Source organism: Bubalus bubalis, chromosome 9, assembly GCF_019923935.1.
Source record: "Bubalus bubalis isolate 160015118507 breed Murrah chromosome 9, NDDB_SH_1, whole genome shotgun sequence".
Classification (NCBI taxonomy): Eukaryota; Metazoa; Chordata; class Mammalia; order Artiodactyla; family Bovidae; genus Bubalus; species Bubalus bubalis.
Genome location: NC_059165.1, coordinates 95,836,421 through 95,849,580, shown reverse-complemented (window position 1 = coordinate 95,849,580; position 13,160 = coordinate 95,836,421). Strand labels below are relative to the sequence as shown.

The 13,160-nt window shown below is 55.4% G+C and overlaps 1 protein-coding gene across 5 annotated transcripts in view; it reads left to right on the top strand.

Annotated features, from left to right (window-relative positions):
• The window catches only part of CARM1 (coactivator associated arginine methyltransferase 1), a 43,666-nt gene that overhangs the window by 21,358 nt on the left and 9,148 nt on the right, over nucleotides 1–13,160 (top strand). For all 5 annotated transcript variants that reach the window (XM_025293502.3, XM_025293501.3, XM_044948153.2 and 2 more), the window contains 5 exons: nucleotides 5,226–5,351; nucleotides 7,215–7,321; nucleotides 8,232–8,336; nucleotides 10,879–10,989; nucleotides 12,075–12,252. In XM_025293502.3, coding sequence (XP_025149287.1) covers nucleotides 5,226–5,351; nucleotides 7,215–7,321; nucleotides 8,232–8,336; nucleotides 10,879–10,989; nucleotides 12,075–12,252 — 627 coding nt within the window. The remainder of the gene's footprint in view (nucleotides 1–5,225; nucleotides 5,352–7,214; nucleotides 7,322–8,231; nucleotides 8,337–10,878; nucleotides 10,990–12,074; nucleotides 12,253–13,160) is intronic.

Genomic DNA, 13,160 nt, shown 5'->3' with positions numbered 1-13,160 from the left:
CAGGAGCAGGGCAGGCATGCTTGCGGTAGCTGTGGCCTGACTAGTGCTCCTTGATCTGAGTTCGTTTCCCTGTTGAGAGCCTGTCTTGGTGAGCTTCCTCGGAGCCTTCATTTCTCAGCCCGCCAGTCCCATCACTGCAGGGAGGAGGGACACGGGCCCTGCTCAACTTGGCTGGGAGGGTACCCTGCACACCCTCCCAGCCCAAAGCCCCCTTCGTAGTACCCCCTGCAGGTAGATCGACAGGGCGGCCTGCCAGCCCTCCTCTCTGCTCCGTGCCTGCCAAGGTGATGAAGGGTGGTATGTTCTAGGTCAGTTTCTGGAAGCAGAGCCCAGAGACCAGTTCTGCCCCTTCCACGGCTCACCCGCAGCTGGGTCCAGGCCCTGTGGGCTCCAGGCCCCTTTCCTGGGGGAAGAAGCCCCCTCCTGGGAACCCCTCCCCCTGGGGGGCCAGGAGGCAGGCTGTGCCTGAGCCCCAGCCTCAGGGAGGTGCGTGGAGAGGGGAACCATTGGCCCAGCGCAGCCAGCTCTGTCCATTGTCCTGAGGGCCCCTCCCAGTGAGGCGGGGAGAGGGGAAGTACAAGTGCAAAGGTCGAAGCCCTGCCCACTGTGGGAACTGGGGCGCTAGTTTGGCCTTGGGAAGGGGCTGGGAGGGGAGGTCCTTGACTGCCAGTCCAAGAGCTCTGATTTCTCCAGAGGCTTTTAAAAAAGACAGGAGCTTGATTCAACTTTTTTTTTTCTTTTGGTTTTTCAGATATTTTCCGACCATCCCCTGCGTACCAGGGACTGACCTCTGGTTGTATAGCTATGATTATACAAAATGCTGGTCCTGTGGGTGTTGGGGGGCCCACCCATGATGAGACCACTCAGGCTGTCCTTCGCCCTGGCTTCCCTGTCCCGGGCCCCTGGATGAAGCCAAGCTTCCCTTGGCCATAGGTCCTTGTGGTCGCCTGCCTGGCGCCAGGCCGCCGGGCAGCTGCTTGGGTTGCCAGGCTCTTCTGGTCTGGCAAAAAGGGAGACAGGCCTTCCCTGGTCTGTTTGCCACCATGTGGGAGTAGCTGACAGATTGGCTTTATTTTCTGACCCAGAAGCAGCCATGGGTACTGCGTCAAGGTTTTAGGTCCGTTCCTGAGACCCATTTACAGTTGGACTCAGGGGCACCTTGTCTTGGGCCCCCTGTGGGTGCGGCCTGGCCGTGACCCTGGGGCTGCCCCCCCTAGTCCCCTCTTCCCTCCTGCCCGCTGTCAGGAGGCTACCCATGCCCTGCTCACCTTTCTCACCCCCAGGAGGTGGCGCCTGGCTCCTGAGGTGTGTGGTGGTCTGGTGGAAACCTAGGTTGTGGCCTCAGGAGCCTCCTCCAGGCTGTGGACCAGGCTTAGGGCTCAGACCAAACCAGGGGTGAGCAGGGGGCCCAGTGAATGCCCGTTGGCCCTTCATATCCAGACTCATGCATTGGGAAAGTTTTGCTTTTTCTATTGAGATAAAATTCACATAACAAAAAACAATTCAGTGGCTTTTAGTATACTCAAAGTATCCGGTCACCACCACCTCTATTTCCAAAATATTTTCATCAGTTCAAAAAGAAAACCTTGTTTCCATTAGGCAGTTATTCCCCATTCTCCTACCCTCAGCCCCTGGTAGCCACCAATTTACTTTCTGTCTCTGCATTTACTAACTCTGGATGTCCCAGATAAATGGGATCGTACACCTGTGACCTTTTGTGTCTGGCCTCTTTCACTTGGCATCAAGTTTCTGAAGCTCATCCACGGGGTAGCAGGTGTCAGGACTTCATTTCTTTCTATGGCTGAGTAATATTCTATTCTGTGGTTGGACCGCATTTTCTTTATCCAGTCATCAGTGGATGGACATCTGAGCTGTTTTGAATAGTGACATTTTGAATATTTGCATACAAGTATTCGTTTGAATATCAGCTTTCAGTTCTTTGGGGTATATACCTAGGAGTGGGATTGCTGAGTCAAATGGTAATTCTGTGCGGCCGTCCCATTCTGAGTTCCCACCAGCAGGGTCTGAGAGTTTCAGTTTCTCACCAGCATGTGTTATTTCCCAGTTTTGTTTAAAATTGTAGCCATCCTGCTGGGTGAGCAGCAGCCTCTGACTATGGTTTGAGTTCCAGGTGCCTAATGGATAATGCTGGGAGGGATTGGGGGCAGGAGGAGAAGGGGACGACAGAGGATGAGATGGCTGGATGGCATCACTGACTCAATGGACATGAGTCTGAGTGGACTCCGGGGGTTGGTGATGGACAGGGAGGCCTGGCGTGCTGCGATTCATGGGGTCGCAAAGAGTCGGACACAACTGAGCGACTGAACTGAAATGAATGGATAATGCTGTGCATCCTTTCACATGCTGGTCATTTGTATATCTTGGGAGAAACATTTCTTCAAGTCTTCTGCCCATTTTGTGAATTGGGTTATCTTTTAGTTGTTGAGTTCTTTATATATTCTGGACACTAGATTCTTATCAGATATATGATTTGTAAATATCTTCTCCCATTCTGTAGGTTGTTTTTTCACTTTTTTGATACTGTCCTTTGATGCGAAAAGCTTATATGTGTGAAAAGTGAAAGTGAAGTCGATCAGTCATGTCTGACTCTTTGCGACCCCATGGACTGCAGCCTACCAGGCTCCTCCGTCCATGGGATTCTCCAGGCAAGAATACTGGAGCGAGTTGTCATTTCCTTCTCCAGGGGATCTTCCCGACCCAGGGATCGAACCCAGGTCTCCCACAATTGCAGGCAGACGCTTTAACCTCTGAGCCACCAGGGAAGCCCTTATGTGTGTGTGTGTTATTAATTCTTTTTTGGGCCACAGCACATGGCTTGTGGGATTGTAGTTCCCTGACCTGGACCCATGGCAGTGAAAGTATAGAGTCTTAACCTCTGGACTGCCAGGGAATTCTTCTAAAAGTTTATAATTTTGATGAAGTCCCATGTATGTAGTTTTCCTTTTGAAACTCTTTGCTTTTGGCGTCATCTTGAGGAATCCATTGCAAAATCCCAGGTCTCGGAGCTTGACCCCTGTCTTCTCCTAAGAGTTTTACAGTTTCCACTCCTACGTTTGTTTAGGTCATTGATTCTTTTGAGTTGGGTTTTTTTTTGTTTTTTGTTTTTTTTAATATATGGCATGAGGTAGGGGTCCAGCTTCATTCTGTTGTACAGGGACACCCAGTTGTCCCAGCACCATTTGTTGAAGAGACTATATTCTACCCCCTGAATGTTCTCAGGACCTTTGATAAAAATCAAATGACTATAAGCAGAGGGTTTATTCTGGAGTCTCATTCTGCTGACATAACAGTCCACGCCTCTCCATTTGCCAGCGCTGTTCTATTTTGATTGTTGTACCTTTGTAATGCGTTTTGAAATCTGAGCCTGTGAATCTTACCACTCTGTCTCCAGCTTGTTCTGGCTGTTATGGGGGTGACTGGGAACACTTGGCCGCAGTTGTATGCATGCTTCTCTCTATAAATATATTTTGTTGTTGTCACTGTGGATTTGACGAGCCACTTGAAAGCAAGCTGTAGACATCACAAGAAACTTCACTGTATTTCCATATGTATCTTTCAATAAAAGGGGCATTCCTTTACAGAAGAATGCTCTCGTCACATCTAGATCTTTTTAAAGTTCCAGCACCTGGGGACGCCCCTGCTGGTCCAGTGATTGGGATTCTGAGCATCCAGTGCGGGGGGTGCGGCTTTGATCCCCAGCTGGGGAGCTAGGATCCCACATGCCGAATGGTGCAGCCTCCCCCCAGCCGCCCCCACCAATAAAAAAGCACCTGTAGTCTACACATTTCCCCAGGAGAGCTTAATCGCTGTTGAGAGGTGTTCATTAGGCTGCATTTCAGGACCACGCCTGGCATCTGCTGGGCACGTCTCTTCAGTCTCCTTCACTCCAGGATACACCTGTGCTCAGTTGTGTCCAACCCCACAAACTGTAAGCCCACCAAGCTCCTCTGTCCATGGGATCATCCCAGCAGGAATACCGGAGTGGGGAGTCATTCCCTTCTCCAAGGGGATCTTCCTGACCCAGGGATCGAACCCACGTCTCCTGTGGCTCCTGCACTGGCAGGTGGATTCTTCACCAATGAGCCATCAGGGAAGCCCTCACTCCAGCTCCCAGCAATTTCTGTCTTTCTTTTCATCTTTGGCCGTTTTGAGGTGACCCAGGAGGTTGTCTTGCAGACTGCCCTGTGAGCTGGCACTGTCTGTTGTCCCCTAGTGATGGGCCCAGGGTTCTGTCCCGCTGTCCCGTATCCGGGCCACAGCATCGGGTCACTTTGTCTCCTGGTGACGTGGTGCCTCACTGTTCGGCTGAGGTGGGGCACCCCACGCTTTTTGAGTGAATGGCCAGTAACCGATAGTGGCAGGCACAGGGATGCAGCGCTTCCTGTGTGTGTGTTGGGTCTGACCCCTGCCCACTGTTAGTTCTGCTTGACAGATGAGAAAACCGAGGACTCAAATCTACCTGGGTGACACCTCAGTGGCGTAGGTGGGGCGTGAATGCAGGCTGTCCAGCTCCCGTGGCCACACTCCCCATACGTTCAAGAAGGGGACTTTCCTGGTGGGGGCTCCAGTGGTTAGGACTTGGCACTTTAATTGCTGTGTCCCTAGGTTCAATCCCTGGTTGGAGAACTAAGATCCCACAGTGCTGGAAAAAAAAAAAAATTCAAGGAGAAGGGCTCAGCTGGAGGAAGCAGAGGTGCCATGGGGATTCTTGACTCCCACCCACCCCTGCTCGGCTATGAAGATGCCCCCACATGACACAGAAGGGCTGGCGAAGGAAGGCCCAGCCCCCTCATCTGGACCCGGGGCACCCTGCTGCGTTCCCAGGACCCTCTGACCCTGCCAGATTGCCCTTTGCTCCCCTGTGTCTTCCCACCTCAGGGCGACGTGGGGTTTGGTGCCAGGAGGTGCCCAGGGAGGGGACATCCCAGCAGAGGTGTGCACCCCACTGGGCCCCCTCGGTGCCTACGCACCTCCTCTCCCCACCTCAACCCTGGTCGCCCTGTGAACCACTATCCTCTCCCGCTGGACAGAGTGCGTCCTAGGTCCCCACCGGGGACGCTCACAGGCCACTGCCTCATCCTCAGTGTGGGCCGGGCGGGCAGGGCACATGGAGCACTTCGGGGGGAGAGGTTGGGGGACTGTGAGGACGTGGGAAGGGTGGCCCTGGGACCTGCCAGCTCACGCCCGCCTCCCTCCCCTCACAGATGAAGACGTGTGTGTGTTCAAGTGCTCGGTGTCCCGGGAGACGGAGTGCAGCCGGGTGGGCAAGCAGTCGTTCATCATCACCCTGGGCTGCAACAGCGTCCTCCTGCAGTTCGCCACACCCAGCGGTACGTGTCCCTTCTGCCCCGTGGCTCGCGGGGTGCCCAGAGCTGGGGGGCCTAGGCTCCCAGCATGGCTGGGGGGCACCTGGAGCTGAGGTGAATCAGAACCGGTTCATCTGACCCAGCGAATGACCCATCCACATCAGAAGTATTCCCCAACAGAAATATGTCCACAGTAAGAGTATGTTCTTGCTGCCTGGACACTGCCCCAGACCTTGCAGGCTCCTTTGGGTCCTTCTGGGCTGGGCTCCTATGTCCACTCCTCTGGGAGGCCCGTCCTGACCTCCCGGCCACCCCCCAGGCCTCTTGGAGGGGCCCCTCAGGTGGGGGTCAGGGGCCCAGCCGCAGCAATGGATAGGGTGGGGCGAAATCCGGGGGTCCAAGTGCAGAGGAGATGCTGGAGGGGTCCAGGCAGACCCATCTGAGGGACACGCTAGGTTACTGCTGGACTTGAGGAGCCCCAGGCGAATGGTGCTGAGAGGTGGCCCCAGGCTGGAGACCCCTGGAAGGTCCAGCGGCTGGGCTTGGTCCTTGCAGAGCTGTAATCAGTGAGCCTGATGGTCAGCGCAGGGGCTGGGGTGGGAGAGCCCGGAGTGGGGAAGCCATCTGTCCACAGCCACCCACTGTGATCCCAGAACCCCCTTACCTGTCTCAGTGCCTCTGGCGGAGTGGGGAGGCGTCCCCGGCCCAGACCCTCAGGACTGCCTAGCTTCATGTGGCCCGGCTTCAGAGCTGGGAGCTGGCCAGGTCAGGAGAAGGCAGCCAGGTGACTGCCCACCTCCCACCGGAAGCATTCTTAGGCTCCACCCTAGTTCCTTCTTTATACGAAACCAATCCCAGTTCACTGTTTAAGAAATAAGTTACAGAAACACCAGCAGGGTTATCAGTAGATGTTCATGGTATAAATCCCCTTGTCTTTTTTCTGTTCTGTGGATAGTTGCATTCTAATTTTTTGCCCTTACATCCTATCAGTTTCTTAAATCGTGGTCAATGATACATAACCATTTTACCATGTTAACCCTTTCTGAGCGTACATTTCAGCAGCAGAGTGCCTTCTGTCCAGCTCCGTATCTCCCCACACTGTGTATTTTAAAGATACCGTCTTCTAGTTCACTTCGTTAAAATACACACAAAATTTACCAGCAACCGCCTTCATGTGTCTGGACTCCAGAGCTGTTACAGCACGTTCACACAGCGGCGCGCCCTCCCCCGATCCATTGCCAGGACTCTTGCTTCTTCCTAAACCAAAGTTCCATCCCCAGTAAACATTCACTCCCCCTTCTTCTCCCCCAACCCCCACAGTACCACCTGTCTTCATGATTTGATTTTGTTTCTTTTTCTTGATACAAGTTTGTGGTCGGTGTTTCACATTGGTAATCGCAGTCCATCTGCATAGTATCCGGCTCTGCCGACTGCTGGTGGCTGGCCCTCTGCCGTGCCGCTCGGCGTCCCCTGCGGTCCCTCCAGTCCCCTGACTGGACGCTGGGGTGGTGTCCCTGTGTCAATTTGCCACCCGCAGACACTGCCAGGCGCTGCGGGCGGGCCTGTGCTTCTTTACTGGGGTAAATCCTAGACATCTGATGCCCGGGTTACTCTTGGAAAGCTTTGGCCAAGCTGCCCTTTGGCAAATCTGCGCCTGGGCCCACTCCCACCAGCCTCAAGGAGCACAGCCCCCCTTGACACCTGCCTTCTCCCATGGCAGCCACCACGTGGCCCATGTGGCTGTCCTTTTTCATTTCCTTAAATTTCAACATTTCGGGGGTAGGGATTTTCAGATCACTCATGCTCAAGGTAGAAAAGTCAGGTGCACACCTAGACCAAACTCCCTGCCCCTGAGTGGGCCGTCATGACCTGGCCTCCCACTTCCAGATTTCTGCTCCTTCTATAACATCCTGAAGACCTGCCGAGGCCACACCCTGGAGCGGTCGGTATTCAGCGAGCGCACGGAGGAGTCTTCAGCTGTGCAGTATTTCCAGGTGGGTACATGGCGCTTGGGCCAGCCTGCCGCCCTTGGTGGTTCCTGGAGGCTGCGTGGCATCTGGGTTCCTGTCCTGGCTCTGCCACTTGCTCAATGAGTAACCCTAGACGAGTGTCCTGTGCTTGCTTGGGCCTCGGTTTCCTCATCTGTGAGACAGAGATGCCAGTGCCTGCCTAGAAGGGTTGTTGGAAGGATTTGAGTGCAGATGAAGCTCAGGTTCACAGGCCTTCTGAGTAACGATAGCACAGTTACTGTGTCCTGAGCACGGAGGGCATGCCAGGCACTGGCTCCAGCGCTTTGATGCGTACGGAAGCACTTGAGACCCTCCCAATAGCTCTAGGAGGTAAGTACTATTGTTGTCCCCATTTTACAGATGAGAAAACTGAGGCTCAGAGAGGTTAAGTGACTTGCTCCAAGTCACACAGCTATTATGCAACAGAGCCAAGATGGGAAGCCAGGTCTGCCTGCTGCCCCGGCCCAGGTGCCACGCTGCCTCCCGATCGCCTGGTTGTCTTACAGAGAGACCCCGCAGCACCTCACCTGCCTGGCGCTCTGAGCCCTAGGGTCCTGTTTGACCTGCTCCTCCGCTTCTTTGGGTCCCCTGAGATGGGGCAGGTGGCCCTCGATCGCAGAACCCCGCCTGTGGCGTGTCTGAGTTCTGGGTGGCTTCCGGGGCCCAGGCGCCATCCAGCTGCATCCTTTGGCCGCAGTGACGGCGGTGGTGCGCCCCCACCAACGGGGGCCGCCTCCAGCTTCCCGCTCCCCTGGAGCGGCTGGCTGCGGAGAGCGATGCGGCCTCCCCAGGTTGATCTCTGCCCGAAGCCGACCTTCCTCTGTCGCAGGGTCAGCCAGGGCCTCGGCCGTCTGCCGGCTGCGTGCCCTGTGCCATTGGCCTGTCTCTGTTCCAGTTTTATGGCTACCTGTCCCAGCAGCAGAACATGATGCAGGACTATGTGCGGACGGGCACCTACCAGCGCGCCATCCTACAGAACCACACAGACTTCAAGGACAAGGTGAGCCGCCAGGCCACGTCTGCCCCCCTCCCCTTGCCCTCAGGCTGCGCTCGTGCCTTGCTGCCTCAGTGGCCTCTTCTCTTCTCTTTTTTGCTCATTGATTTTGTCTTTTCTGTCCTCGGACTGTAGAAGCAAAATCTACTTTTTGTAGAAGCCTGGTGTGTATCAGATGGGAACGAAAGGCCCCTGTCATTTCCCTCTAAAACAGCCACTGCCAACAATAAAGCCCTCTTCCAGATGTTTCCCCTTGCGTATATCTATATTAGCATATATATATATTTTAGAGTTATAATCTTTTTTAAAAAAAATATTTATTTATTTGACTGGGCCAGGTCTTACTTGAGACACACAGGCTTTTTGTTTTAGTGTGTGGGAACTATTTTTTTTTAGGTTGTCGCATGTGGGATCTAGTTCCCTGACCAGGGATCGAACCCGGGCACCCTGCACTGGGGGCACGGAGTCGTGGCCACTGGACCACCAGGGAGGTCCCTCAGGTTATAATCTTTTTTTTTTTTTTTTGAGTTTTTTCTTTTTAGTTTATTTTTTGTATTGAAGGATAATTGCTTTACAAAATTTTCTTGTTTTCTGTCAGACCTCAACATGAATCAGCCATAGGTATACATATAACTTCTCCCTTTTGAAACTCCCTCCCATGTCCGGTCCTGGGTTATAATCTTTTAAAAATATATATATATATAAAACATGGAGAAGGAAATGGCAACCCACTCCAGTATTCTTGCCTGGAGAATCCTGGAGAATGGATAGAGGAGCCTGGCAGGCTACAGTTCACAGGGTCAAAAGAGTTGGACACGAGTTAGCAACTAAACCACACACAAAATAGGATTGTACGCCACATTCACTTCCTACAAAATACTTTTCCCCCACCTAATGTTGTGTCTTGGCACGTGCTATTAAGTTACATGGACGAAATGGAATCTAGTCCTTCCCTAGTTCCTTTTAAAATCTTTGTACTGTTACTCACTGGTACTGCTGACCCTGGAACAGCACGGGCTTGACCTGCACAGGTCCACTTACCCACAGGCTGTTTTTGATGGATATGAACAACCATGCTACACGATCCACAGTTGGTTGAATCCATAGATGTGGAGCCATGGACATGGAGGGCCCACTGTCTGGTTATACTCAGATTTTCTACTGGGAAAGAGTGTTGGCGTCCCAGACTCCCGTGTTGTTCAAGAGTCAACTATATGCGCATGATTAAAGAGAGACCAGATTATATATATTCAGAGAGGAAAGTTGATTCCTTTCTCTTCCCGTAGCTTAGAGTTTGTCCCCCCCCCCCTTTTTTTTTTAATTTTTTTTTTGGCTGTGCCAGGTCTTAGTTGTAATATGTGGGATCCAGTTCCCTGAGCAGGGATTGAACCGGGGCCCCCTGCAGTAGGAGCACGGACTCTTAGCCACCAGGAAAGTCCTCTGGAGTTTATTTTCCCTTGCCACATGGACGTTTGTGATTTTCTCCACACATCTAGGGGGTTCTCTCCACGTGATTCACCTGGATCCACCTTGTCCGGCACCTAGGTCATGCCCCCCCACCCACCATTGCTGAGAATCCCCTCCCATCACTGAGCGCCCCCACCTCCTGCCCACCCCTGGCCCAGGGCCTGAGCCCCCGCAGCCTGAGGAGTTGTTGTCCTCGACATGGCAGCCATCTGTGTGTCCTGGCAGCTGGCATGAGCCACACTGGGGCAGCGCTCGTAGCCTGGGAAGCCCCAGTTCCTTCAGCGAAGCCCCTTCCAGCTCCTCCAGGATGCAGATCCATTTCCTTGTTCATCTAGAGCTCTGAGAGGCACTCAAGGTCCACCCCCCTCACCCCCCGACAGCACCAACGTCTCTATCAGGCACTCAACCTGTGCCCACCCCCACGCCCAGAGTGGGTCTCCTTTAGCTCATGCGCGTCACCAGCAGACCCGTTTATCCCAGCTTTCTGCTCACGTGGTGGCAGTCAGACGAATCCAGAATATGGGGTAGCCCACCATGCTGTGGCCTGGAATCCGAGAGCCTGTGCTGTGGAGCCCGGCAGCCCTGAAGAGGGCACCCATGTGGGAACCGTTCCCAGGTCTCCTCTCAGGTTGTGGGGATACCCTGTAGGGCCTGGGGTCGGGGGCTGCCACTTTCTGCTGGCTGTGTGGGCCGTGCCGGTCAGCCCTGTGTCCGAGTGGTCCTGCTGCCTGCAGGGCTCAGAGGTGTCCTGACCTAGTGAGCCCTCACTCCCACACGCCCCATAGATGGCCCAGGCCATGCCTTCTTGAATTGGATCTCAGAGAGGGTACTGGTTCTGACATCCCCACTGTGCTCAGAAGCAGAAGCTCCCCTCCTGCCACCTCTGGATCCAGACCGCAGGCTCCCACTGGGAGCAGGCTCAGGGCAGCTGGCCGTGCGGAGGCACAGCAGGCTGCGGGGCGGGGGCGGGCTCAGCGGGTGGGTGGGTGGGCCTGCAGGGAGCGAGCACCCCTGACACCCCCATCCTTACTGTCGTATCCCTTCACTGCTAGCTTGTCCTCACCGCCCCCTCCTCCCCCAGATCGTTCTCGACGTTGGCTGCGGCTCTGGGATCCTGTCGTTTTTTGCCGCCCAGGCTGGAGCGAGAAAGATCTATGCAGTGGAGGCCAGCACCATGGCCCAGCATGCCGAGGTCAGTGCCCGCTGGGACTCCGGCCTGTCCTCGTCCCCCCACTCTAGGCCTGTTCAACCTGGGGAAGCCAGCTGGTCAGGAACGCGGGGGAGGCCTGACCCCTGGATCCAGGAAAGCCTGGGGACGTCGCTCTTTACTTGGGTCTCTTGTCCCCCAAACTGAGTGGTTTCAGGGGCAGGGGCTTGCTGGGCCTCAGAGAGTCTCTCTTGCGTGATGAGTGGTTGCCCACCAGGTTCATGGGTGGTTCGGGTCTTCAGGGCAGGACTGTGCAGTCACACAGACCAGGGTGGGATCCTGGCCCCCCGGCAAGCCGCCCATCTCTCTGAGCCCCCCTTGAAAGATGGACAACAGGAGTTCATTTTGTTGGTTTATGTTGCTTGGCACCGAAGCCTTCATTCAGAGTTTAACACCTAAAAACTACAAAGACAAATAGTGGGGATGGCTCCCTCCCCCACCTCCAGCTCCCAACCACTTAGACCTCCCAGCAGAGGGAGAGATACGAACACAGAAGCCCTGTGAGCCCCCGTGGGCTCTCCACCCGCCCCTCCCACATGAACATCCACACCGCTGTCTGGCTCCTGGCTTTGCTCTGCTTGTGGTGCATCTGGGTTGTATCTGTCGTGTGAAGAGCTTCATCACTCTAGTGGTCGCCAAGCATCCCTTTGCCTGGCTGGACTGCTGTGTGTAGGCTGTAGTTGACACTGAGGCTGATTCTCGGTCTACAGCACAAACCAGTGCCGCCCTGAGGCTTCGTACCCGCATCCCCTCTCGTGGTGAGGGTACATCTGTAGTGCACACCGCCCAGCACTGGGATCGCTGGGTCAGAAGGTGTGTCCAAGCTGACGTTTGGTGGCCCTAGCCAGGCCTGCTTGTCCTCGTACCTGAGGTGACAGTAGGGTCTGGGAAGCTGCAGGAGGGCCGGCCCGAGATGGGTGGGGCTGCAGCGACCTCCTGACGGGCCAAGGCTGTTCACAGCTGCAGTCAGCATGCTTACCAGCGAGGTAGCGGGGGATCTGGTGGCCGAGCGTGGACTGAGGCCCTCCCCAAGAGGACCCCCGTGACCCCTGTGGCCTGCCCACCCTCAGGTCTTGGTGAAAAGTAACAACCTCACCGACCGCATCGTGGTTATCCCTGGGAAGGTGGAGGAGGTCTCACTGCCTGAGCAAGTGGACATCATTATTTCGGAGCCCATGGGCTACATGCTCTTCAATGAGCGCATGCTTGAGAGCTACCTCCATGCCAAGAAGTACCTGCGCCCTGGCGGTGAGTGTCCCTGCTGGCATGGCCGTTGCTTGGGTCGGGGGCCCCAGGGCCCCTGCGGGGGGGCGCCGGGCTATCGCTCAGTCCAGGTGTACCGCAGCACCCCGCGGGTCTGCGCTGGCTGCCTGGGTGCCAAGGGCATCAGGGCCTTCACGCCCACTCCCTACCCTGACCCAGCCCCAGATGACTGGGCCCCAAATGAGGCTACTTGTTGGGCTGCCTCGGCATCTTGTGCCACCCGGGGACAGTGTCCCAGTTGGTCTGTGGTCAGAGCCAGAGTTGGTTTCTGCCAGCACCTTCTCTGAGGAGCCACCCTGGCATCTTTGTCCCTAGGCTTATAGACTTGCCCTCAGCCTCATAGAGCCCTTTGCTCCTCAGGGCCAGGAGGCCATGGGAGGTGTGGGGGGTGGTGTGTGTGTGTGTGTGTGTGTGTGTGTGTGTGAGTGGGGTGGGGGTTCTTGGCACTGGGACGCAGCTGTGTGACCTCTGTGTCACTGTACCAGCCCGTCTGTGCTCTGGGGTCTCTGGGTTCCTGTTGACCCCTGTGTCACTGAGGTCGGGTCTGCACTTGGCCACGCACATCTGCTGCTGTGTCCATTCTCTGCTTACCTCTGGCACATGTCTCCATCTGCGTGTTTTTGTACAGGAAAGGGGTTGTGTGTGTGTTTTTGCGGTACAGGATGACCGTGGCCAGGGCAGAGCGTGGAGGCCAGTGCACCTGCAGGCCCTGTAGGGGCAGGAGCCGGGCTGCAGGGAGAGGGGAGGTGGCCGTGGTTCCCCACAGCTCTGTCCTGCTTTCCAGGTGTATGGGCAGCCAGGCTGCCCCAAGGCTTGTCCTCTACCTGCTCTTCTCGTGCTTGGCCCTGCAGCGTGGTGGGCCATGCTGGCCGGGGTTAGGAGGGTTTGCGGGG